Genomic DNA, 22,619 nt, shown 5'->3' on the forward strand with positions numbered 1-22,619 from the left:
TGTAGCTGAAGTTGTGTAGCTTAATTTGACTTTTGCCCTGCTGTGTAGACGTACCCTCAGCAAGGGCAAGGATTTCACCCTTAATATCCACTTTCCACTGGTTCTGTCAAAATGCATTTAAATATATTGAATGGGGAAAAAAACAGGGCAATAAAATGTATTTTAAGACACCCAATGGCTATTATCCTTTGTGGTGCATTTTGGTTGCCAATAAATAATATTTAATGCAGAAATTCATCTGCTGTTTATAATGGGATGAATGCCAAAAAATAACAAACACAATCAAAACTCCCATGGTCTTCAGTGGGAGTTCTGAGTGCACAAGGGAGGCTGGATTAGACTCTAACTCTGTGACATGGCCTCAGAGATTCCAAGTCATTCCCCATCTCCCTCCCTCCGATTCTCTCCATATGGGGGAGTGAGTGGATCACAGGAAACTGACTGTGTAATCTACAGGCCTCTGTGCTCCTCCCCCAAAGCAACAAACACAATTACACACAAGGGCACAGAAACATTTAGTCCCTACGTTCTCCCACCAGACACAAAGTCCTCAAAATACCTGCCTCAATAGCCTTTCCTCTGTCCATCACTCTAGATGGGGTACAGCAGCAGTTGCTAGGAGGAGCCTTCACAGTCTCCTGATACTAGTAATCCCTCACCTCAGAAATAGGACTCTGGGTTTTCCCCTCTTCTTTCTGGTGTGGTGATTCATTTCTGGTCTGCATATTGGCTGTCTCCACTTGCCTTTTTCCACAGTTCTCCAGCAGCTGCACTACTACCTCCATTGATGGCAGCAGTGGTAGACAGGGCCCTGGTGTTTTAGCATCTTCGTGTTGGTGAGTGCATCTCTAAAATGGCACAGCAGTGAAGACACTGGCGGCAGTTCTGCAGTAGCTCTCCCACGGATGGGGCTGCACTGGTTATTGTGCAATTGAAGACAAAGGCTAGTGAAGGCAAGACCTTTATCCTGCCACTCTCCCACCTCTGTAGCCTTTCAGCTGCCCATTGTGGCTCCCTCCTCTGCCCTTTCTACCTCCTCTCACTTTACTCATTTCCTGTCTTAATCCAAAAATTCTTTTCTCACCCCCCCCTCAAACAGTTACTGCGCATCTGCCCCCTAAAATAGAATAATAGAAGATTAGGGTTGGCAGAGGCCTCAGGAGATCATCTAGTCCAAGCCCCTGCTCAAATACCAGACCCACTGCCTCCAAAGTTATTGTGCTCTCGAAATAAAACAAGGATATAATCTTTTTAAAGAGAGACTTGCTACAGACATGCTGTGTTCCTGCTACCACTCTCATCATTTTACTGTATGCCTTTATCTCTTTGCCCCAATCTTCTATCTTCATAGCCTGTGAGCTCTTTGGAGCCCTGACTGAATGCCCTCAAGTTCCATTTGGGGTGCTGGTCTTTTAGAGCCAAGCCTGGTGGAACAGGGCCTGTGCATTTTCTCCTCCTCTGTGCTGCCACAGCAGTTCAGTCCTGACCAGCACTGGACAACTGCACCACTACAGCTATCTCCTCTACATCTAGTCTTCCTCCCTAAACAGATCTGCCTCTGATCATCAGCTCATCTTCTTTTGTAGGATCATGGAGCTTCCCTGGCTGTGCCACTTAGGCATAAAGCAGTCTAAATTCTTTCTAGCCAGGCCATAATCTGGCTCACAGTACACAGAAGATAAACTAGATCAGATGAACATTCCCTACTTCTCTATTGCTTTTGGCTTGATTTTAAAATATTGATATTTTAGATCATTATAAAAAATGTCACACATGCAAAGCAAAAGGGCTTATTCAGTTTTAACAGTGCAATCATCTGTGCAGCTATGGAGTTCTGCAAAACTCATTTTTATTGCTCTGCTGTGGTACAGCTGGAGAATAGCCCTTGCAATGTCTAGTCAGTGAAAATCCCTGTCTTCTGTTCCTTTAATTTCCTGACACATTTCTGGTTGCTCTGTAATTTCACAAACTTGGGTACGACACAAATGTACATTTTTTTGTGAAAATCTTGACGGTAGAATCCATCTGGGTTTTTTTTTCTTTTTAGTTCGTTAGTTGATCATTAAAAAATATAAATAAAAACAATCCTTGGGGGTTGAGTTAAACATTGCTCAAGCCCCCAAGCTTCATGCTTGATATAAGGCTAGTTCATAATAAGAAATAGTCAAAATGGTAAATTTAAAGAACATGAGAGGTAATTAAACTAAGTGACTGAGTACTGGAGTTAGTGCATTTACAGTAAACGTTACAAAAATCAACTATCATTTTACTTACAAAGTTCCCAGTGGAGCTACGAAAATGCATTAAATGCCATGGCATAACTCTCTAGTGCTGTAGCTAGAGGATTAGATCACACACATATAAATTCCACATGTAAACACACCCAAGCTTAATCTCAACAGCCTCACGCCACTGTTGAAAGAACAATGGGAGTGCCGCCTCTTGTATAGCACTTTTCATATGCAGTACTTAAAAGCATTTTACAAAGGAGGTCAGCATCATTATTCCCATTTTGCAAATGGGGAAACTGAGGCACACAGTAGTGACATTCACATGAAACCACAAAATCATGTGCATCATGCGTGAGTGCAGCTTGACAGCTAGAAGTTGAATCCTATGTATACATGGACTATAACACTCATTGATCAGCATTAAGGCTCCACATATCCCTCTCATAGGAGCACACCTACGTTGTCATCCTAATCTACTGTATGCTCTCCATATATACCATGCATGGAATCTGCTGTTTTGGAATAGCAATTTATTTCAAAAGAAGTGCTGTGTAGACAGTGGCACATTTCATAGAATCATAGAACACAAGAACTGGAAGGGACCTTGAGAGGTCATCGAGTTCCGTCCCCTGCTCTCATGGAAGGAAATAAGCTATTCCAAAATTGACCTGAAATAAGCTATGCAATTTATGTAGCTCAAATTGCAAAGCTTATTTTCCGCTATGGGTGCAGTGTAGATGCACCCTAAGGGTACGTTTACACTACAACACTATTTCAAAATAACTCGCATTATTTTGAAATAACTTAGTCCACGTCCACACAGCAGGCAGTTATTTCGAAATAATGTCAAAGTACTGTCAAGCTGTACTCTCACTCCTGTAACCCTCTTGTACGAGGAGTAAGGGAAGTCGGAGGAAGAGGGCTCTATTTCAAAATAAGTGCTCTGTAGATGCTCCCAATTTTGAAATAAGCTATTTCAAAATAAGCTACGGAATTAATGTAGCTTAATTTGCTTAGCTGATTTTGAGCTAAGCCCTCCTGGGTAGACGCACCCTAACAGAAGCAATCTCCTGCTCTGTCTACACAGTCTCAGAGAAATTCAGTTAAAAATCCCACTGCAGTTTATTTACACTTGTTCTTCCCACAGAATTATTATTATATTATCCATAGGCCATATTATTTACAGCTTCAGTTTCTCCTCAGTTCTCTGCTGAGGAGAGAAGAGGGACGAGATCTCTCTCCCCAGAGATCCTTCCTGGTTCTGATTCTGCTAACCTACCTGTCTTCCCTCTTATGGTGCCTTTTTTCTTGTGTAAATGGGCCAGTTTGTCATTCCTCCTACCACCCATTCTACTCCACTAATTAGATCTCTATTAGGTCCGCCCTAAGGGAATTAATTGGTGTTTAAGTGAGCAAAGTGCTGACTCGGCTGTTGGTTCCCAGTGCTCTGTCACAAGGAGTCAGAAAGTTCTGGGGCTAATCAAGGACTGGAAAAAATTATTTTCCATGTCTGGTTAAGAAATAGTTAGAATCTCACAAGAATAGTAAATGTCTCAAGACTTCTACTACTGAGATAGCAAAGATTTTTCAGAATCAGTTATTCTGCTTTACGAAGCTGAAATCTCACAAGAGCAGTGCATGAGATTGCAGTACCAGCCCCATTTTTTTTTTCATTTCTATCTTCAAAGATGCATCTGAGGGCAGATTTAGGGCCTTTAACACTATTATGAGGAAGGTTTAAATTACAAGTGTGCACAGTTGTGCCCCATGTGCTCTCTCACACACATATACAAACACAGAGTTCCCTTTGACATACTTCTTCTAGGATTTATGTAAATCTCTACCCTTTGGCCATCTCATTGCTTCGTGTGTTCCAGGAAACTCTCCACAAAAAGATAATTTGAAAAAAATTGATCTGTTTTTCATGAACCCATGATAAACCATTCCTGGATTCATATGATCAGCTGTATAATTCCACAGATTCTGGTCATTTAAAAATAAATAATAGCTTTATATCCAGTTCCAAGATAGATCTTTCACTCTCCCCATCCATTCACTTGTCTTCAAAATAGGGTTGTGAAATGCTTAACCAGTAAACATAACTGGCCCTTGCTGGTGAACTCTGCCAGCTGTGTTAGGCTGTAGCAGCCTCAGCCACAGAGGGACCAACGCACTGGGACTCCATAGCAATGGCAGGACCTCATTACCATAGCTACGGCGGGGACATGAGGTAGACCAGGCAGCCGGCCCTCAGTTAACCGGTTAAGCACTACTGTAGTATTTAACCAGTTAATTGTTTTAACATCCCTCGCTTGCTACTACTTTGAACATCACTTACCCGTTTCTGTCTATTGCTTGTTGTTGGATGGTATTTTTCCTTTCGTCCTATACATGATTGACAAAGGATTGGGGCGTGTGTGAAGCAGATTGACAAAGTTTATTAAGTGAATGTTTGACAGCAAGTTTGAATCACAAGTTTAACACTTACGGAGTGAATAGGGAATTTTTGGGTTGGGGAGAGGGTGGGCACAAAATTTGCATAATTTACATCTTGTACCCAGTGGGAGTGATCCACACATGCAGTGGACCTGCATCACTCTGAATACACAAATTGCGCCGCATACATGGCTTGAGAAGTACATATACAAATTCTGGTGGATGACGGGGGGAGGGGGAATTACAGCAGGTGGTTTTTCAGATACAAACAGAACATAAGGAGTATGTCCCACATTGCCCCGGATTCAGGTAAGTGGTTGTTTATAGTAACAGAGGCTATATTTACTCATGAGGACGCCTTCCCTTGGGAGTAGGCATACCATTGGTAATAATACAGACTATATTATTAGGGTAAGTGCGCGCCCCCCAGTGTGGCCTATACTTATGTCCCCAGTTATTTTTGAGGGTAGTAAATATATTATTGCTCGGGTGATGAAGAGTGTGCTTTCCCCAGCTCTGACCCTCACCAGGATATCTGTAGTGCCCTCCGTAGTAGAGCCCACGTCCGCCAGGGAAGTAAAGCGGGTGGTTCCCTGGGCCATATCCCACACAGGCTAAATAAATCACCTAGGGCTAAATTCTGTTTGACTTAGTCATTCAGGGTATGTCTACACGACATGGCTCCGTTGACGGAGCCATGTAGATGAGCTTTGTAGACATAGCAAAATGAAGTGGTGATTTAAATAATCGCCACTTCATTTACATCAAAATGGCTGTCGTGCTGTGCCGATCAGCTGTTTGTTGGCACAGTGCAGTAGTCTGGATGCTCCGCGGTTGACATCAAAAGCCTTTGTCGACCGCCCCAGTAAATCTAATCCCACGAGGCATAACGGAATGGTCGATAAAGGCTTTTGATGATGATCGTGGAGCATCCAGACTACCGCGCTGTGCCGACAAACAGCTGATCGGCACAGCGCAGCAGCCATTTTGATGTAAATGAAGTGGCGATTATTTAAATCACCACTTCATTTTGCTATGTCTACAAAGCTCATCTACATGGCTCCATTGACAGAGCCATGTAGTGTAGACATACCCACACTGTGTTGCAACTGGATCCCTTCAACTGCGTCTCTCCATGACCTCTGAGCTCAGCTCAGATATAACAGAAAACCAAGGCCATCCAGAATCTTCAGGATCAAAGTTGTTTTATAAAGTTAAGAGATCATTAGGTTTATAATTTATTTATATTCCCAACCATTGTAATTGGCATGTTCCTAATTGTTTTTATTATTCACTGTACGTGGTTGTAGCTGTAGAGCATGGAATTTCTGCTTGCGGTCCCTAAGCAATGTTCAAGCCATGTGACATTTGTGTGGGCTTATTTGTTACTGGGAGTATCTCGTTGTGGGCACATGACACCAGTGTTCTGGGATCTTCACTGATTGGCTGTTGGTTACCAGCCTGATTTTAAGTTGTTAGTATTAACCTTCAGTGCCTCATGTGGCTGGGGACCTACGAGCCCCAGATACCATCTCCTTCCCCAAACCACAGTTGCAGTAAACAGAAGTGTTCCCACTAGACTTCCTTTGGGTTTGAAAGAGAGGCAATGTCTGGTTAAAGGGGATTACAGGGTTAGGCGTTTACTTCACTCCTGTCCCTTCTTTGCTCAAAAATAGTCCCAGTCTTTTGATCTTCAGGTAATGTTGCATGGCTCATCTCTGTTCCCAGGTTTTGTAGTGTGTGTGTGTGTATGGGGGGGGAGAGGGAGATCGGCACTGCAAAAAGTGGCCAGAAGGTGAAAATCCGTGGCTGGAGAGGGTGCCCCCCTTTTTAACAGGGCGAGAGGGTACATCTATGTTTATTTGTGCATTTTAATGTTTGACAAATGTGCCCGGAGCCTTGGATACCTGCCTCTGTCTACATCTAAATAAATATTAGAGAATAATGGGCCTGACTCTGCTCTGTTCAATTAGTTTTAGGCTAATGGCAATGCTGTTAACACAGAAATATAGGCATTGCCACACTGGATCAGACAGTCCCACCATCTGTCTCATTCAGTATCCTGTCTTTGACTGGCCACCAACAGATGCTTCTGAGAAAGATTCAAGAAACTCTGCAGCAGTCAAACATGGGATAATCTAATATAACTTTGGTGTGACACAGCAGAGTCTGGCTGAATTCCTGTAAAAAGAAAAGAGTTGATTTAATTAGCCCTTTCATTTCTCAGGAAGTTAAAAAAGCTGATGAGGAAGCTGAAGGATGACAGGACTGAGGAAAAGGAAAGTGACTCCAACCATTCAAAGCTCCCTCAGCAGTGGGATCTCGACTACATTTTGGAACCTTTCACTGGACTGACTCCAGAGTACATGGAAATGAGTAAGATCTGAGTTTGTGAGGGTCTGTTATCTTAAAATCTTCTCTCCCCTCCCCTTCGTTTTCAGTGAATTTTAAAAGCAACCATAATTCACCAGAGCACCAGGGTAGTAGAAGTGCCACGTTAGGCTGAGAAAACATATTTTAAGTACTGTCTTGGCTTCATGAAATGGGTTCAGAGTGGATTACACCACCACCAGAATGCCACTGGGGAAGTGCAATATTAATTATGAGGCCTCCAAAATATGATTATTTGTATTGCAGTCATTTCTTAAGACCCCAGCTGAGATCACAGTGCTATTGCACATGGAATAGGACACACACATAGTAGGAGAGAACTCCTGCCCTGAATAGTTCATCCTATATATAAACAAGACAGATTGTAGGAAGAAAGAAGAATTATTATTCCCATTTCACAGAGAATAAAACTGAGGCACACAGCGATTCAATGACTTGCCCAAGGTTATATAGGACAGCTGCAGCAGAACCAGGAATTGATCCCAGGTTTTAGGTTAGTGGTTTAAACAATCATATCCTACTTGTCAAGCAGTGTGTACAACCACAGTGAAGAAGAGAGGGGGTGGTCATGTATTCCTCTTCCCACATTCTTTGGAGTGACTGATGCCATTGCTTGTGCTTAAATTCCTAAAGTGCTGGCACTCAGCCATATGCATCGTGGGTCTGATTCTTCTCTTGCACCAGCGTATAATGGGAGTAATTCTACTGGATTCAATGAAGTTCAGGCCCTATATTCCTAACAGCTTTATGCAATGCATAAATGTGGTACATTCCAACTTCCATTGACTGATGAGTTAATGTCTCCATATGGCTAAACAATTCTATCATCCAGAGTGTTAGTTCAGTTAGGCCAATACTGTTATTGTGACTTCAGCTACTGTTATTGCACCAATACCACTGGCCTTCAGACATTTGGAGGTTAAGAACCAAGCCCCCAGTAGCCTCCTCCTCTCAACAGAAAATAAGTTTGTAAATAGTAAGTACTTATAAGAATTGAGCATTGTCTGTGGTGACAGCATTCATGGTTGTGTTAGAGGTGGTAAGCAATGCTTTGTGCTAAGTTTTCAGTTGGGCTACACAGCTGTAATAGAGAACAGAATCTGGCCCATGTGGCAGATGGACAGTGCAGTTTGCACAACAGAACAAAAGGTGTTCTATCTGCCAGAATTGTACAGGGAATGCTCTGTCAGCAGGAAGCTTGTTTCCTGTACCTACTTAGCTCTTAAAAACCTTAAAAAACCATAAATAATCTAACAGCACCTTAAAGATTAACAAAACATGTAAATGGTATCATGAGCTTTCATGGGCACAACCCAACTTCTTCAGATGAACGGAGTTATTATACGTCCAGTTTCTAAACAAATAGGCGATGGGGGGGGGGGGGGGAGAGAAGGAAAAAGAAGGGGTAAAAAAGGGAAAGAAATAGTCAATTTGGCTGTGTCTAGACTGGCATGATTTTGCGCAAAAGCCTGTTTACACTGGCTGCGAGTATTTGCGCAAGAACACAGACTTTGTAATGTACAAAATCAGTGGTTCTTGTGCAAATACTCTGATGGTCCCGCTCAGGGATATGCCCTCTTGCGTAAGTTTCTGTGTGTTGCCTTTTCAGATATCTGATTTGTGTCCATTAATTCTTTACCATATAGAGTGTCCAGTTTGGCCAATATACTTAGCTCTTACTTAGCCTCCTTGGACTCTTTTCACCTCTCCTTCCCAAAAGCAGAGAGAATAGCATCAATTCTAGCAAGAAAGGACAAGAGGGATGAATTTGACCTAGAAGGTGCATCTGATACAGAATTCCAAAGCAAAGCCTATAAAGGCTCCTTTCCCATTCTAAATATGCATGTAGTAAAAACTCTGACGAGCATCTCTATGACTCAGCAGAACACATGAGGGCAGAGGTGCAAATAATCACCAAATGATTCCATGATGCGGTCCTGGGATACAATCCGACTGCATATATCCGCAGGGACATGAGATTACAAAGAAGCAACATGCAGGGATTCCAGGGAATAAGTTAAAAGCCACAGTGTTCACAATAGATACAAAACAAAATTGCTGTCTACCCCAAAGCACTACCGACTGCAGCATCAAAAGAGTATCCCAGAAGGACCAAGCACAGCACAAGCTTCAGGGCAGGAAAGCATTCAGAAAAGAACCAGCACTCGTCACACAAGCAGCAGGTTATCTGAAATCAGACATCTGTTTATATATTGCATATGACACCCGTTGTAAATTATAGACAATTCACTACACCAAAAACACCTAAATAAATGAATTTTATGGTGAAAAGTGTGTCAGACCAAACAGACATATTTTATGTAAATATTTTAATGTTTGTAATGACAGGTGCCTTGTATCATTCTCAAGCCTAGTTTGTTGCTAGATCTTTTGACCCTGCAGTAGTACGAAAGGGACTTGATGGTGTCTTCCCCACCTGTTTCAAAAACTGCTCTTGCTCACCCGGGGAGCTGGCTATATGATGCAATCATCATTATTTTAACCCCTACCTCCATCATTTTCAAATGCTCATAACTGAGGGTACGTCTAAACTACATGCCTCCGTTGACGGAGGCATGTAAAAAATTGGTGTATTCAAAAAAGGAAAATGAAGCCGCGATTAAAATAATCGCCACTTCATTTAAATTTACATGGCTGCAGCGCTGAGCCGACAAACATCTGATCAGCTGTTTGTCCGCTCAGCGCGCTAGTCTGGATGCTCCCCTGCCGACATCAAAGCCCTTTGTCGGCAGCCCCGGTAAACCTCATCCCACGAGGAATAACGGGGCTGCCGACAAAGGGCCTTGGGGAGCGTCCAGACTAGTGCGCTGAGCGGACAAACAGCTGATCAGCTGTTTGTCGGCTCAGCACGGCAGCCATGTAAATTTAAATGAAGCAGCGATTATTTAAATTGCCGCTTCATTTCCCTTTGCCTACAACCCTCATCTACATGGCTCCGTTGATGGAGCCATGTAGTCTAGACACAGCCTTATTGAAAAAGTCTCCTGAAATGTGCCATGCTTTTGCTTTAGCTCAGAGGTGAATTTTGTTTTGAAACTTGGAGCAAACTCCTGTCAGTGATATTTGACTTATACAAAAGTGAAAAAAATATGGCCTTTCCCCCTTGTAAATATTTTCAAATGTTTTTATGCTCAGACATAACTAAAAAATGTCTGATGTTAACCAAGACATTTTGGATGTTTAGCTATTCCTCTCCCAGGTCCTTTGTTTTTAGTCATTATCAGCAAATAGAATAGAAAATAACCGTTGAAATACTTGTTCTTGTACATCCGTGGTAGTGGAGCTTTCTCATGTTGGGAGGTACAGTGCAGCGGGGAGGTGCAATATCAGTTGCAGCACTAGAGACCTGGTTGCAGCTTTAAGCTTCTGATGAGATACCAGAATTCCTGTCAGGATTCTCTACATGTGATCTCCACCACTGTACTGCAGGGTACAGTACACACTGCATCATGTCAATCAGGTAATGCTGGCTCTAACAGTTGGGGCCATGGGATTGGGTGTCTCTCCTTCCTTACGCTAAAGCAGTGACTGTGCTCCCCACCACAATTATGGCTGGCTCTATAACAGACGTGTGTTGATGGAGAAGGCTTGTTTGACTCTCTGCTCCCTGTTGCACCTCCACACAGGGCCAACAATGACTCTTTCGCCCTAGTCATACAAGCAGGGACTGTTGGAGCATCATTTCCTTCACTGGAATTTCATGTGGGTGAAAGGGCCTACCTGCACGGAAAAACATGAAGTCTTGGGACCTAAGTTGTCTATTCATAAACAGAGTCATCATCAGGCTTACAGCATGCACTTAAGATGGGTCTCCTCTGTTTAAAGAATAATAATGTAGAAAGCCTCATTGTGCAATCATTCACGGATAATTGGACGGATACCATGTTTCAAGAGACAATAATCTGTATCCCAGGTGGTTGAAGTACTATTCCAAATATTTGTTTCCAGCAAGAGAACTGGATTATGTGGTGAGGAGAATGGCTCATTGTCTCTGTTATTATGCCAGTTCCACAGCAAGCTATGCCATGTCTGTGGGATACAAGACAAATGTGAAACAAATGAAACCTAAGCTGCTCCTCCCCAGCCTGCCTGTTGCTCTGAGTCCATATCACTAAATTCAGCTGTCAGATTCACTGCTGAGTGACTCAGACCACCCACATGGACAGGAAGCACTTTGAGCAGCTCAGCACTGAACCTGTCAGTTGAGATTGTTCTGAAGGGCATCAAGCGGCAATGGAGAGGCCAGGAGCAAATAGATGTAGCATATTTACTCTTTTTTTTCTAAATTGGGCTCAAGAACATGGCTTGGGAAGGGAGAGGGTGTGGAAATCCAAGGGAAGAGGGCGAGTTTTATCCGCTTTAATTTTTTAAAAATGTGATTGCAGTTGGTATGGGATCTCTGGGAAAAGAAGAAGGTTCCTGGTTGTTGTTACAAAGCCAGATCCTGAAGTCCTTACCCAGTTTCCTTTCTGTCCTTACTCAGGCAAAGTATTGCTGGAGTCAATTGGTGTTTGCCTGAATTGGGGGGAGGGAAGTAAAAGCTGAATAAGAACCTCCAGTTTTGGTTCTGTGGTCATGGCTGGTACTCAGAACACATCTAAATACTGGGGGACAGTCCCCAAAAAAGGACCGAGGGCCAATTGTGTGAAAATATTTTAGGTATTTTTGTCCCTGTTATCCAAGTGTCTACTGGTATGAGATAGGGCAATGCTATTTATCCACATGTTATGGATGGGGAACAGAGGTATAGGAAAAAAAAGTGACTTACCCAAAGTCACACAGGAAGTCTGGGAGAGAGCAGAGATTTGAACCCAGGTCTTCCAAAGGCTAGACTAGGGCCTTAGCCACTAGTTTCCTGCCTTTCTAGGCCCTTTTAGAGTTTCCTCTCCACACTTCCATCAGGAGAGATTTGAGGGAGTTGAGGAGTCTGCCTACCTCCATACACAGCTCCTGTTCCTATCCTATGGACGCAGAGCAATCTTTGTCAGAGATTGTGTGTCTGACACATTTGGAGTGGGGTGAAATTAGGGTGTTTTTTCCAGAATAAAGAAGGGGTTAGGCAGGGGGTTGTAGGGTTTTCGGAGTTTGGTTTTTTTTACATGACTGTTTGAATTGATTATTTCAATGCTATTGGGATTTTATAATATTACTAATTATGTGATAGGGTGTCTTGGCTATCTATCGTCTTTGTTATTAAAACCTAATTAAACTGATAAAGTATGGAAGCATTGCGCATCTGCAGTCTTCTATGTCCCCTGCCACGTTGCCTTTGCTCCTTAGGCTCCAGCCTGGGCATTTTGGCCTCATTCAGCAAGTTCTGATGTCTGGGAGTAATGCCATGGAAATCAGTGGGACTATTCACATGTTTAAGTGTTGTGTGATGGGGCCACAGTCTTACTTAGCACCTTTCAAGAGTCTCTTCATAGCATGATCCCCTTGGAGCCCCGTTTCCATGGATTCCCCATTTGGTAGCTACTTCTGCCCTAATCCTGGTAAGAGATTCTCCAGCTTTGTCTGGAGACTCTTCCATCATTCATTTGCACTGGGTGTCAGGGAATGGTGACAGACAATGGATCTTATCGCCTTTGCTTGGAAATCAAAGGAGAGCCTAGCCATTGATTTTGCAGGAGTACACCCTTCACTTAGACTTTAGCAAACCTGTCCACTAATTGCTACCTAATCCCTTGACTCTAAGGATTTGTCTGCACTCCAGTTGGGAGGTGCGATTGCAGAATATGTAGACATACTGGGCTGGCACAGCTTCACTGCTACTGTTGTTCAAGTTAGCTTTGATTGAGTCCTCTTCAATCTAGCTGGCTTAGGTACTGGACACAGTGAAGCCATGGGCTAAGCTAGCCCTGCAAGTACTGTAATTCCTCAGCTTCTGGGAGGACTTGTACTGCCTATGCTACCTGAATCTGTCCTTGCCAAATGAAAGCTACCTCAGGTTGAGGTCCCACTGGTGCACAGCCTATTTTTGTCAGGGGTGAAATCGAGATCAACATTCCAGCTATTGGCCAGCCTTGGATTTGATCCAACATCCGCATCCTGTATTGTGAGTGGTGCCCCTTAATCAGACCTGCAGATCATTTCTCAATGAAACGTCTGTTTAGAAACCATAACGACAGATCGTGTAGATGAAAATCAGTGATAGCATTATCTCAGATTTCCCACCTCCATCCCAGTTGCCTATTTCACTACCACCTACATTTTAAATTCCAGTTCGTGCAAATCTCAGGTCCTTACTCATGGCCAGAGAATGTCCAAAGAATGTGTATGTGCGCAGGAAGACCTCAGTTCACAAATCTCTCCCCAACTATGTAGAGAGGCGGAGTTAGCTGTATCCGTTGTAATTATACAGAGATCTGTACACACATCCAGGGATTTCTGAACAGGGGAAGGTGTGGAAAGGCTAGAACAATGGAACTATGCATTCTGGAGGGTTGGAAGAATTTCCCTGTAAGCAGGAAAACACATCAAAAAGAATCTGTCTGAGGCACCAACAAAAGACACAACACCAACAAGGGCCCCACATTTTTCTATAATCTCTATATTGAGCTTGGATTTTAAAGTGTCATCTTTGCATGTTGTGTGTAGGCATGTTGTATACATTACACGGAGAAGTGAACTGTGCGTTCCCCTTAGAGTTTTCTGCCAAGCTTGTGGTTATATATTTCAAAGCTTCCGTTTCTCTCGAGTATGTAGAATGTCCCTCTGAATGGGTTTGTTCCTACCACCCTTGCTCATTTTTAGTAATACTTCGTGAGAAATTCCTCTGAAATCAAGTGGGCTATTTGAAGATTGTGAATAAGGCTGGCAAACTCAGGAACCTTAGGTATACTTAGGTAGGATGGGTAGTACTCATGGACATACTCACATTGAATTGGATGGGGCTAGTTGTGTTAGTGCTACTAAATGTGCCTAAAAAATCAGAACTGAATACTCAGTGAATTTAGACTCTTTTTACATTCTCAAATCAGTGGGCACAGACTTTAAGCTTTATTTGTTATTCATCAGTACTCCCCAGATAGTTTAAACAAATACATTTCAGTGCCGGAATCATGCAAAAACTATTTTGTTTTGACTGAATCATGGAATGTTTTGCTTTTCATTATGTGTGACCTATCATCTGAGGCTAAGTCTATTCCACCCCGTATTTTGGATTACGGGGGCATGAATAATAGTGCACCGCAACGGGTTGTGGTGTAACTCTCTTCTAACAGGACTACATGAATGCAATCTAGGAACCTTTAAGCAAAGTGTCCACATGGGGGAGTTACAGCACAGCACTTTGCTGAGCACTGCTATTCACACCCCCATAACTGGACCTCCAGGGCAGCATAGACAAATGTTTAAGTCACATGGTGGTGTTTTGCTACCCGTTTGGATCACTGAAACTTTTATTTTTTAAAAAAAGGAAAGAAAATACAGAGATTTCAACATGACCTCACAACTAATTCTGGTGTGGATCTTTGAAAGAAGACAGTTTGCAAGATGTTTGACAAGTATCAGAGGGATAGCTGTGTTAATCTGTATCTGCAAAAGAAACAAGGAGTCCTGCGGTACCTAAAACAGATCTATTTGCGCAAAAAACCCACTTCTTTATTTCATGGGCAAAATCCCGCTTCTTCGTATGCGTCTAACAAAGTGCATTTTTGCCCACGAAAAACGTATCTGTTAGTCTTTAAGGTGCCACAGGACTCCTCGTTGTTTTTGAAGATGTTTGTGTACCTTGAACATTCTTTTATGAACTTAAAATCATTCATGCAGATGTCCCCAGGAAGTGAATAAAAATGGTTGCAAATAATATCACAGCAAATGTTTGTGGCTTATAATCAGCCAAATCACTGCAAATACTTTTGTACTGATTCTACTCAGCTCTAGCCCTGCTAACTTCCTTTCAGACCGAATAAGGCACATTTTGATGTGATATATTTTTCTAAACATTTTAAAGATTTTTGAGATACTTCTCTAACATCTGCTTGTATTTCCTCACTTCCTTTTCCTGATTTGAACATAAAATAGTCAGGAAACTATAAGTTAGTGGGTAAGAGATTCTTGTATGTTAGGATGATATAACCTTTATTTCCAAAGCATACCATTGAAAATAGCAAACCAAGGCCACAATTACCATAGGGATAATTCTTTGTTGTGCGAATATATTGTCATTGTGAGGGGAGGTGGGGGAATAGGTACATAAAAATAAGCTGATTAAAAAAAATCCTGGGAAAAGCTGTTTTATCAGTTGGCTGTGAGCTTTGATGACAGTGCCTAAGGAAATTATTCTAAGGAAAGCAGTTGACTATGCTAGAATTGGTTTTCTTTTTCCATTTGTCTTTCTCCTCCAAAAGTGCAAAGGACATCTGCCGCAACAGAAAGCAAGCTTGGACAGGGCCTTATATTCTGCTTTCAAAAAAGCCACAATGCATTTCACTGCAGTGCACTCAAATCCTATTTGCAGCACTATGTATATAAGCTGAGAGCATAAATTCATTAGTTTAATGTTGTGGCTATCCCCTTTGCAGCTGTGCAATGTCCCTTTCAGCCAGTCTCTCTTTATGCCACCCTGTGCTGCTTTCCTGGAGAAATAGGAGCTCATCTTTATCATAAAATAATGTGCAGTGTCACATTTTATGAAGAAAGGGCTAGTCTGATGTGGTGACAGCACATTCATATCCTGATGGCTTCACTGGGAGAAAAATTTGTTTAGGGTTTCTTGGCAGCTGGCCAGCACCTAGGGCACAAGGAGGTCAATGTTGCTCAGTTGCTGGCTCAGCACCTCTCAGGATGGGGTCCAAAACAGGATCCTGTAAGCTCACTGTCCTCAATTGCTTCTGAAGGCAATGGCAATTAAGGACACTCAGCACTTTGCAACACTGGGCCCAGTGTGCACTGTTCCTGGTCTTCAAACATTGGGGGACTTGGGAAAAAATGCATTTATTCCACTGAATTCCACTTTGCAGGGAGAAGATCTGGAAATTGGTGCCCAAGTTGTTGGCAAAATAAAGCTGCTTACATATGTCCCGATCATCCCTGCCCCGTGGAAATTCCAAGATTTTAAGCTCTTGAGTTATGGTTGAGTTGTATTATGGCAGTGCCTAGGACACCAATCATAGAGCAGGCCCCTAATACTAGGTGCTGCCTCTTGTACAGTACTAGGTACTGTACAAGAGGCAATGTCCCATCCAGGGAAAAGAGTATTGCTGCCAGTGGAAGAAATCAGGATTGTGACTCTGAATGGCACACATATTCCTGCAGAAAACTCCAAGCTTCTGTGCTTAGGGCAGCATCAGCCCCTCCATGTTATGTGCCATCAGGAGTTGTGCGGCTGTTGGTTCCTTACGTGTGCAAGTGCTTTTCTTCTGCCCCATCTGCTTCTCTCTCCCAAAGAAGTTGCTGAGACAGGATTGCAACGTTTTATGATGCAATGAACAGCATCGGCTTCTACGGGGAATTGCATCACAGTTCCCCAGGGTATGGAGGGGAGATGGTGACACAGAGAGTGGCCATGCATTAGTTTGTACTAATGTGTACAGTGGGCAGTTTCCAAAGGAGTCTTGGGAAAAGGGGACGTTGCCTCATATATTTCCCCTCGCTACTTATATGCATTGCTTCTTCTTTATAAACAAACAGTGGGAAGGATAACATGTCATTCAAGATTATTTGTACTTAAAAGGAAAATAGCATGGATGCTACTTTTCCTTTATTAAACTAATATTTATTCTGGCCCATGTATGCACATTGGAGACCAGGTGCAATATTAGAACCATGATAAAACACGGTGACAAAACCCTTCTTTCTTTCATACCTCACCTTATTTGTTGTACTCGTTAACAACAGGACAGAACTGTTTGAGGTGGAATTCTGTATTTCCTGTACCACACAGCCCTCAGCAGCTGATTTCCTGTAGATGTATATCGAATACACTGGTACAGAGTGTCTTTAACAAAAACATGTCTCTCTCATCTAGTTATTCAGTTTGGCTTTGTCACGCTCTTTGTGGCCTCATTCCCTCTGGCTCCGGTGTTTGCCCTCCTCAACAACATCATAGAAGTTCGTCTGGATGCAAAAAAGTTTGTTACTGAGCTAAGGAGGCCAGACACAGTGAGAGAAAAAGATATCGGTACGTAGTGAAGAATCATTGCAATGATGGTAACACCTGGCATTCATCTTGAAAGAAGAAATTAAGATTAATCCTGTAACAAAGCTTTGTTGTTAATTCTCTTACAGGGATTTGGTTTAACATTTTGAGTGGTATTGGAAAGTTTTCCGTTATCATTAATGTAAGTATTTGATTATGACTTTGATCTTATTTTGTTCCTTACGTCTAATTTAAGTTTTAAATTTAATTTTTTTCTTAAATTGCCATAAAATACAATGAAAAAGCATGTTGCCCAGTTTGCTACTCCTTGGCTTATAAACATCATTTAAAGTTACATGAAATCAAAATTACATGAGACATGTACATTCACTCATCTCTGGTTCGGAATCATGTTATATGGGACATGGAGATTAATTTATATAGAAATCACACATTACTGGGTCAGATCCTGAAATTATTAGTCAGGCAAAATTCCAAGCACACCAATAGAGGACTAATTCTCATTTATGATTTATGGTGAAAAATGTGGTATGAGAACTGGGTATTATAATGCTTACGCACATTTACATCATTCTCTGGCAGCTTAAATATAGATTTGGATTAAGTCAATGTGAATGTAATTGACTTGAGCAGTATAAAAGAGGCTGGGGCTTGTCTCAATTAAGAAGTTTTATCAGTTATACAGCTTTAGCTGTATAGCTATACATGGATAGTTAGTTATACCAACACAACCTCTTATGTAGACACTCTGATTCCAGTATAAGAGTGGCATTTTGGATGTACCTTAAACCACTTCCCAAACAACATATGTTAGACTGAAAAAGGTCACCCATATTGGAATAAATGTGTTTGCCTGTGGGATGGTATGTTAATTATAATTATACTGTTTTAATTCACGTCTTAGGTTATACTGTAGTCCTTTCCCATGTAGACAAGGCTTAAATGAGAATCAGGCCCATAGGGTTTAATCATCATAAGAAGCAGTACTTTCCCCTGTGGATCTCAAAGCACATTAAAATGGAAAATGAATATCATCACAGATGAGGAAACTAGTATGCAAAAAATATATGATTTGCCTAACATCAGAGTATCCTGGTGGCGGAACCAGAGGCAAAATGCAGGTCTCCCACTGCCAGTGCTGAACCATGCTGCCTTCCTCCGTTTTACCTGAGTTCCCTTTGCAGGATCAGACCCTGTAGTTGTTTACACTTTCAGAAATACACACCTGGAGAATACAAACAACTAGGGTACGTCTAGACTACATGGCTCTGTCGTCTGAGCCATGTAAAATAGTTTATTCAGCATAGTCAAAAAAGCGGGGATTTAAATAATGGTAAGCCACCGGAGCAGTCGACAAAGGCTTCTTTTGTCGACCGCGCCACGGCTAGACTGCTGCGCTGTGCTGGATGAGCTGATCGTTGGCACAGCGTGGTGGCCATTTTTATTTTAATGAAGCGGGGATTATTTAAATCCCTGCTTCTTTGACTATGCTGAATAAACTATTTTACATGGCTCCATTGACAGAGCCATGTAGTCTAGACCTACCCTAGTTGTTTGTATTCTCCAGGTGTGCTAATTAAAATGACAGCTGTGCTGCTCTTCTGTTGTCAACATCTGAAAAGTGAAAATGTGCATACTTGAATTTAAAAATTATTTTAAAAGGTCCTGATTCTATCACCTTTACTAATGCTGAGTATCACATTTTCAGTGGGATAACCCACCGAGTAGGGTGGCAGAACGTGGCACTAAGTTAACCTCTACTTATTCATTCTAGATACTTCTTGGGCTAATTCTATTCTCACATTGGTGTGACACCAGAGTAAAATCATAGAGCGACTCCAGAGTTAGAATGGAGAAAAGGAACAAAGAATTCATCCTTTATGGGTCCGATCTTAGTTGGTATAAATTGGCAGAGCACCAGTGAAATTAATGGAGCTACATGATTTTATACCAGCTGTGTATCTGGCTGTTATATAGACTGTGATCCTGCTCCTGTACTCTTTGTAATCAGTGAGATCAGGATAAAAATCAGTATATATGAGGCAGTTGTTATATTTACTCTTTGCTCTTAAAAATGTCCCACCTGACTAGCTATAATCTTTCCCTGGAGACAGAGATGACACATAACTATTGAAAGTGGAGGAGGGGGGTATAGTTTTAAACTCACTAGAGAGAGAGAGAGAAGGATAAACCTTGGCAGAAATCTGACAGGGCACATATCTGGCAGGGCACGTGACACCATGTGCCCTCTCTTGAGCTCCCCAAGTTGCCTCTGCTTGGAGAGATAGCAGGGAGGGATGACTGGTGTCTGTGGGGGGTGGGTGCAGGGAGGGCCACCCAGAGGGGCAGGGAGAGGACATCAGGAGGCACCCCATTTAGCAATTAATATTTTGACAGAGACACAGGAGGAAATGCACCTCCTGAGTGCCACTACAGGTCACCTATAGCTGTAGTCTAAAAACACTTTCTCTTCACTATGTCTGGTAAGTGCACTCTCACTTGTGAGATTACAAACATTAGTCTATATCTATTTGAACATGAAAGTTATAACCAGTATTTCATTTACATCCCAAGCATAACATCTGTAGATTCACTGGATTATTTTTTGTCTCCCAGGCTTTTGTAATCTCTGTCACATCTGATTTCATTCCACGCCTTGTGTACCAATATGCATACAGTCCAAATGGAACCATGCATGGCTTCATCAATCACACCCTCTCATACTTCAATGTTAGTCACCTCAAGGCTGGAACTCAGCCAGAATATTCACAGTTTGAACAAGAGGTGATATTCTGCAGGTAAAGTAGCTCTAATGGCACTTTGTCTAGGGAAAGTAAATTGTTTCGGACACGTGTTAGATAAAATTGTTTCCTGAGTTAGACCTGAGAAGATTTTCCTTTTTCTTTTAAATTATTGTCTTTTTAGTTGATTCAGATGTTTATTAGAATACTAGCCGATTAGCCCGTCATAAGACAGGATTTTCAGGTCTCTCCTCCACATCGGTCTTCTCTCCTGAGCCTCCAGTCTCTCGCTCCGTGTCTCTTTCTCTCTCTCTCCTCCTTCTACTGTCTCCCCTTCTCTCTCTCAGCTCTCCTCCGCCTTCTGCCTATCTCTCTGTCTCTTTCTTTCTCTTCTCCCCCTCCTGCCTCTCACTCTCTCGCTGCTCTCCTCTGTCTCCATCGGGGATGTACGCTCGTCCAGGCCCTGCCCCCTGGCCGTGTACATCACCGCCCCGTCCCCCTTCGCCTCCCGCCATGGTGCTCAGCTGACTTCTGCACCGCTCAGCCAGGCTTTTGTAGGGGAGCAAGCAGAGCAAGCGGCCGTTTGGGCTCCCCTGCGGTGGTCCGGCTGGGCGGTGCAGAAGTCTGCCGAGCGCCATGGCAGGAGGTGAAGGGGAACGTGAAGGGGGGCAGGGCGGTGACATACATGGTCAGGCCCTGCCCCCTGGCTGTGTACGTCACCGCCCCGCCCCCTTCCCCTCCCGCCATGGCACTCAGCTGACTTCTGAACCGCTCAGCTGGGCTGCCGCGGGGGAGCAAGTAGCGCAAGTGGCCATTTGGGCCCTGCGCTCCCCATGCAGCATGGAGGTGCTGCATGGGGACTACGGTGCCCAAACAGCCACTTGCGCTGCTTGCTCCCCCGCGGCAGCCCAGCTGAGCGGTGCAGAAATCAGCCAAGCGCCAAGCTGGGAGGCAAAGAACGTGACTCAGGCAACAGCACCACCCAGAGGGAACAGCCAACATTTCAGGCGTTACAGACTTAGACACTGAGCTACTATATATATGATGTAGGTGCAAAATCCAATGCTGCCTCCATGCATAAGATGACCAGCTTCATCCAAGAGCTTCAGGGGGTAGCCGAGTTAGTCTGTTACAGAAAAAAAACAACAAATGGTCTGGTAGCACTCTATAGACTAACAAAACATGTTGATGGGATCATGAGCTTTCGTGGGCACAGCCCACTTCTCACAGCCAGAACCAATACCTGGCATCTGCATGTGGAGTTTCTTAGCAAGCCCCTTAGCCCAAGGTGTGGCTCACCTTTTCAGGGTGTTGATCCCACTGTTTTTCTGAGGTTGTTCTTACTACACACAGGTGCTTAATTGCTCCTTCTGTTGAACACAAAGAATGCTTTAGCACACCCGTTGGCTTTAATGAAGTGTGTAATTGTTTTTGGAATAATACCTCTGGTCATTATCATCATCAACAACTAATGGGCTCAACGCCCGTTGGTGTCTGACGCCTCCCTTCCATCTTTCCCTGTCCAGTGCAGAGTGGCTTAGTTTCTGTAGACTATCTCCGCACAAATATACCCATTCTCTATGGGGTCAGCCTCTTCTATTTGGACCATTCATTATGCCGAATACCAGGGTCTTAACTTTTCGCTCGTCGTTCTTCTGCAGATATGCCCGAATAGCTGTAACTTCCACTGTATAAACTTCTGCAGTAGGTTCTCATTTGGCTGTATCTTCCTATATAATTCCTCATTGGTGACCTTCTGCATCCATCCTAGTCTCACGATCTTTCTATAACAACTCCTCTCAAGCGCCAATATCCTTCTCTTCAAATCTTTCATTATCACCCATGTCTCACATCCATACAACATGCTGCTAAATACACACGTTTTCAAGACGCTCAGCTTCATTCCTAAGCTTATTGCTTTACTTTTCCAGATTTTATCCATCGCCTTCAAACTCACTCTGGTTCCCCTTTGCATGCCTAAGAGGATGTCCTTTTATAGACCACACAAAGTCTTTGGAGCATGAGGAGGAACAGACTTCCTCATTGCTGGTGGACTTTGCCCCCTCCTGGTTAAACCAGTTCTGTGGGCTCAGAAGGGAACCAAGCCAGAGTCAGCAGAGCTAGTAGTTCTGGCAATGTTCTTTAGTATTTCCTTGAATGGAGGTGAATAAGAGACCGCCTTAGCCATATCCTTCCTCCACCTCACTCATCCCAGACAAGCCCCTAGTGAGAAGCACTTAAACTATTCACACTGAAAATGGTACCTCAGTAATCAGACCTGTTTGCAACACAGGGCTCTCCACATTTCCCACTGCCCCTTTCAACATAAGTCACTATATCTGAAGGGATTTTCTGCTTGTTATTTCCAACCATGGCTGAAATGGGGACTGAGACACCAAAACTAGACATCAGATTGTGAAGGCTGATTCTGTTCTGCTTTGGATCAGTCTCTCCACAGATTTCAGTGAAGTTACATCGGATGTACATTGTCATCAAGGGAGATCTGAATCTAGCCAAATCCCCAATGTGGTGCTGCCAAAGCCTGTGGGTATGGCACTGTATTGGCTATTTTAAATAAATAAATCTAATCATATTTAAAATATGAATGGCTGAACATTGCTAGAATCATACTTTAATTGTTTTATATCCATAAATCCCTAGATTACCTTGAACACTGAGATGCTGGCATGTAATACT

At 42.9% G+C, this 22,619-nt stretch overlaps 1 protein-coding gene across 1 annotated transcript in view; it reads left to right on the plus strand.

Moving 5' to 3' along the window:
* The window catches only part of ANO2 (anoctamin 2), a 292,358-nt gene that overhangs the window by 259,798 nt on the left and 9,941 nt on the right, over window positions 1–22,619 (plus strand). Inside the window, exons 21-24 of the mRNA XM_006128152.4 lie at window positions 6,895–7,043; window positions 17,050–17,202; window positions 17,310–17,362; window positions 19,798–19,979. Of these exons, the coding sequence (XP_006128214.3) occupies window positions 6,895–7,043; window positions 17,050–17,202; window positions 17,310–17,362; window positions 19,798–19,979 (537 nt within the window). The remainder of the gene's footprint in view (window positions 1–6,894; window positions 7,044–17,049; window positions 17,203–17,309; window positions 17,363–19,797; window positions 19,980–22,619) is intronic.

Source organism: Pelodiscus sinensis, chromosome 1 (assembly GCF_052426305.1).
Source record: "Pelodiscus sinensis isolate ZL-2025 chromosome 1, ASM5242630v1, whole genome shotgun sequence".
NCBI classification, from domain to species: domain Eukaryota; kingdom Metazoa; phylum Chordata; order Testudines; family Trionychidae; genus Pelodiscus; species Pelodiscus sinensis.